At 61.5% G+C, this 4,786-nt stretch overlaps 1 protein-coding gene across 1 annotated transcript in view; it reads left to right on the top strand.

The window, feature by feature from the left end:
• PHGDH (phosphoglycerate dehydrogenase) overlaps positions 1-4,786 on the top strand; it is a 25,672-nt gene that overhangs the window by 17,906 nt on the left and 2,980 nt on the right. The window contains exons 6-9 of the mRNA XM_011366387.2: positions 599-731; positions 1,229-1,377; positions 2,760-2,912; positions 3,777-3,909. Coding sequence (XP_011364689.1) covers positions 599-731; positions 1,229-1,377; positions 2,760-2,912; positions 3,777-3,909 — 568 coding nt within the window. The remainder of the gene's footprint in view (positions 1-598; positions 732-1,228; positions 1,378-2,759; positions 2,913-3,776; positions 3,910-4,786) is intronic.

Raw genomic sequence — 4,786 nt, 5'->3', positions numbered from 1 at the left:
TCTTGACACCAGTGTTCAGTGACCTTTGGCCAATTTCGTGAGGTTGATGAAGTTTATTCTCCTGAGTTTACTGCCTCGCCCTGGGAGTTGACCCCCCTGGGGTGAACCCTTTCTGCCTTCTCAGCAGCCTCGGGAAGGCCCCTCTGCTTCGAGGGTCCACCTCCTCCCCAGACCATGGTTTTCCCCGGATTCTTCCTCATCCTTGGTGCCTCGACGCCCCCCTCTCCCCTGATGTCCTCGTCCCTCACCCCGGTCAGCCCTGCCATGTCGAAAGGACCCATCCTTAGTCGTTTATACCTTCCTGGGACTAGTCGCCACGTCAGGCTCTCCAGCGCCACATGCATTTTAGGCCTTTTTAAAAGGAACTTCAAGAGAGGAGCCCACAGTGGGTAAGCCTCGCGGCCTTCAGCTCCAAAGCAGTAAGAAAGACGAGTGGCCCCAACCCCGTTGTACTGTCATGAGGAGTAAAGGGGTGTCTGCAAAAAGCTTAGCATAGTGCTTGGTGTATGGTAACTGCTCAATAAACGGTCACCACTGTGAGTGGCACCAATAGCAATAATTAATAGTGACACTTATGCCCCCCTCCCCCTCTGACCAGACTGTCGGGTACGACCCCATCATTTCGCCTGAGGTCTCCGCCTCCTTCGGTGTGGAGCAGCTGCCCCTGGAGGAGATCTGGCCTCTCTGTGATTTCATCACTGTGCACACCCCTCTCCTGCCCTCCACGACAGGTAGGTGTGTCCCTACCTCGTGGGTTGGCTGCAGAAGCCACAGACCAGACGACGGTGGGCCCCCATTCTGGGGCCTCCGCAGATGCTGGTGACCAGCTCTAAGGTTAGGGCCCCCCCAGATCTGGCAGCATCGGCATGGCGATACTTCATTAGACGCCCCGGCACAATGGGGGAGGGGCGAGCCATCTCGGGGTGTGTGGGAGCCTGGGAGAGCTGGGCCAGCAGGTACGGCAGCGTCCCCTGGGTACTCGGTAGGGCCACCGCAGTTCCCCGACTCCTCGCCTCCCAAGCAGCCCCATCTCAGGAACTCCTAGGATGTTTCTGAGCTGGGTCCGGCCCAGATGGGGAACAGAGACTCCTGCTCCAGAGCACCCGGGGAGGGAGAGGCGCGGCCGGAGGGGCCGTGGTCCGGGGAAGGAGGGAGGCCCGGGGGGGCAGAGCCGAGCGCGCGGGATCCTGGCACCGTCGCCGCAGGCCCGCGCTCCCCTCCCTCCCAGGCCTGCTGAACGACAGCACCTTCGCTCAGTGCAAGAAGGGCGTGCGCGTGGTGAACTGCGCCCGCGGGGGCATCGTGGACGAAGGCGCCCTGCTGCGCGCCCTGAGCTCCGGCCAGTGCGCTGGAGCCGCGCTGGACGTGTTCACCGAGGTCAGTGCCCGGCGGTGGGGACGGGGGGCGGGCCGGAGGGCTGCGGGTCGCTGCCTCTCTGTCCATGGCGAAATCACTCAAATTTATGGAAATCAATCAAATTTATGCCCCAAAATAACACCTTCGGTTTGAGGAGCCCCTGCGGAGCTCCTGGTTCCCAGGAGGTCGTGTTGTCTGCAAAACTCACCGCAGCGTCTGGCCTCCGGCTCGGCTGCTGCCACGTGGGCAGCTTCAGGGGACAGCAGCACATCAGTTCTGGGGTCGGGGCTTTGGGGCAGGGAGCGAGGCCCCGGCTATGCCCGGAGTCTGCACCCGACCGTGATGCTGGTCCCTCCGCCCGAGCCACGCAGCGTCCATCTGCTTTCCTTTCCCTTCCTCCCTTCCGTGGAGGGAAGGGGCCCCAGGACAGTGCTCAGAAGGTCAGAGCGTTCCCTTGGTCCCCAGGGTGGGCCGCTCTCCCTGGGTCTCCCCCTCCCGGCCCCCACACCGGATGGCGTGATGAGGGCGCACTTCCCCTGGAATCCCGCCGGCCTCCCTTGAACGTCCGAGATCCAGGGTAAAGGGCATGGACTTTGGACCAGCCAGTGGGGGGGCGGCTGGTTACATCCCAGCTAGGTGGCCTTGGCAAGTCCCTGGCGCTCTCGGGGCCTCGTCGCACTCATGTTCCCTGCTCAGGGAGCTCCGTGCGTTGGATTTGTGCTTCCGGCTCTTTCTCTGGATCACGGTCCCGGAAGGTGAAGTGGGCCTGGCCCTGCACAGCGCCCCGCCCCGCTGTCCTCAGCCTCCCCAGAGGCTCAGTGCTGTGCTGCTAAGACTCAGAGGGCCATGTGGCCCAAATCCAGCGGGAGCCAGCGGGCCACGGGGGACCACCGGAAGCCAAGAGGCCCAAGCGACATCCCCAGGGGCACCACTGTGTGCTCAGTGAACAGAAGGGGTCGAAGGGACATTGGGGGTTGGGGAGCAGGCATCCAGCTGGGCCCCATCACTGTGCGGGGTGTCTGCAAAGAGCATGGCAGTAAGTGCCATGGGGGGCGGGGTCAGAGGAGAAAAAACGGTAACAGTGGCTGCCACTGGTTGAGAGCCACTTGTGTAACTGGTGTGTGATCTCCGTGACGATGTGACGTAGGTAGCATGAACCCATTTATAGAGAGGGAGACCGAGGCACCTAGGCGTTGAGCGGCGGAGCCGAGGTTTTTATCCGGTCCACAGCTCTGTCCATTCTGCTGTGGTCGGACCTTCACGAGGAAGCTGGTGATTGAGTCCAGTGTCCACCCTGGCAAAATAACAGGAGGAGGTGACACCCCCCCTGCCTGCCTCACCCCCAGTGCCGTCACGCGGGGCCAGTCCATGGCCGCCACCTGAGGGGGCTCTCTTCTGGGCAGGAGCCGCCTCGGGACCGGGCTTTGGTGGACCACGAGAACGTCATCAGCTGCCCCCACCTGGGCGCCAGCACCAAGGAGGCCCAGAGCCGCTGTGGGGAAGAAATCGCCGTCCAGTTTGTGGACATGATGAAGGGCAAGTCCCTGGCGGGCGTTGTAAGTGTCACCATGCAGGGCGGGGCCCGGAGGTCGGAGCGGGGAGCGGGCCAAGGGGGTCTTGACCATGGGATGGTGATGGTGGGGACCAGCAGCGGTATAGTGACCAGATTCTGTCCTGGGAGCTGAAGATAAGGGGCTCCACTTGAGCCAGGCTCTGGACGGGATGGCAGGAGCTGGCCTGTCACTAGCCTTGGTGGCTCAGGCCTGGCAGTAGCGAGTCCGGCTCAGCCCTGATACATTGTAGCCTTGTGCAGAGTTCGTGGCTCTTCCCAGGGTCCAGCCTCTAGAGAAAGGCTCCTTTGTTCCCCACATGCTGCCTTGGGGGTGAAGGAGCGTCATGAAGGGCTGACGTCTGGACCCCGGGGTGGGGGCGGTGTGGGGAGGAATGGCCTGTGGAGAAAGCCCCGTTAGGACACCCCTCGTAGCCCTGGGCACCCCTTTCATCATGTTCATCTTAGCACCCTGAGCAGGGACTCCCCTTCCCCCTTCTGTCCCCCAAACCATAGCTAATGTCCCCACTTGTCTTCTCACACGGCGCCTTTCTTGGCATGTGTTTCTCTTCCATGTCTAACCTGGCTTATGCTTCAAGTCCTGTCTCATTCAATCTTTGGATGTTCCTTGAGCTCCAGTGGGTACCAGATACCGATGAATAAGGAAGGCACAGGTCCCCTGAGGGAGTTTGCTGCCCCGCCACGGAGACCTGCTTGTTGGTGGCTGGTGGAAGCTGTCACTGCCCCAAAGCCAGGTGGCCCCGTGCCTTCCGCTCTCCACAGGAAGTCGAGTATAGGCAGCAAGACCTTGTTTGGACAGGTGTGCCCTGTCTCACCTCCTCCTGACTTCAGCCCTGTCCCCTCTCTGCAGGTGAACGCCCAGGCCCTTACCAGTGCCTTCTCTCCACACACCAAGCCTTGGATTGGTCTGGCAGAAGCTCTGGGGACGCTGATGCGAGCCTGGGCTGGGTCCCCCAAAGGGACCATTCAGGTGGTAACGCAGGGTGAGCAGGGGTTACTGCAGAAGGAGGGGAGAGGGGTGTGGACTCTGCACCCCACTGTGTGTCTGCTGCAGGTCACGTACAGTGAGGGACTCTGAGGTGACCTTGGTCTTACGACTCCGTGCCCTACATTCTCTCCGAGTATGGCTCTCATTTGCTGCTGAGTGGGGACTTAAAGTAGAGGGGGACATCGTTGGGAGATATACCAAATATTCTTAATTTTCACAAATCATGTTCGTGCGGTATGTTTAAGACGTACGTGTTTTGGGTGCAAGAGGGACCTCCGCAGAGATGAAACGTCCCGTTAGAGGTGGCAGGAATGGCTCGAGGCTAAGGACAGGACCTGGTTTGGGCCCTGTCTCTTGGTGTGGCTTTCCCTCCTCCGAGCCATTTGTGGTCCTTCACGTGTGACATGAGAGTCAGGGTGGCTGTTCTGTGACAACATAAGGTGCCTTACGTGGGTCAGGGGACGAGTTGCTCGGCCAGGGAGTGGGACCCAGAGCAGCTCCCTTTGCTGGCCCCTTGGCGACTGAGCCGGCTCTGGTCACCTTTGCAGTGGGTCCAGCCCTGGGAGGGCTCCAGTCCCCTCAGCCCTGCAGAGGTTTGTCCTTCCCGCTGACTGCTGGGCCTCTGCTCTGGGGGGGTGGGGTGGGAGGGGAGAACGTAGGGGTGAGGGCTGAGCTGCAGGCCTGGGCGCCCAGGCCCCCGAGGAACAAAGCAGGGGACTGGGCTGCGGTTGCTTCCGTTGTCCCCTCAGCTTCCGCTTCCTGAGGCTGGCAAGGGCACAAATGCCAGGTGGGGGTGGGAGTAATTTTTCAAGTGTCCCTTTGGAGCATGACAGGCAGGCCAGGGCGGCCAGGGCAGGTGTGTGGGGGCAGTG

This window comes from Pteropus vampyrus, unplaced genomic scaffold (genome assembly GCF_000151845.1).
Source record: "Pteropus vampyrus isolate Shadow unplaced genomic scaffold, Pvam_2.0 Scaffold6, whole genome shotgun sequence".
NCBI classification, from domain to species: Eukaryota; Metazoa; Chordata; class Mammalia; order Chiroptera; family Pteropodidae; genus Pteropus; species Pteropus vampyrus.
The sequence above is the reverse complement of the archived record's forward strand: the minus strand, read 5'-3'. Positions and strand labels throughout refer to the sequence as shown.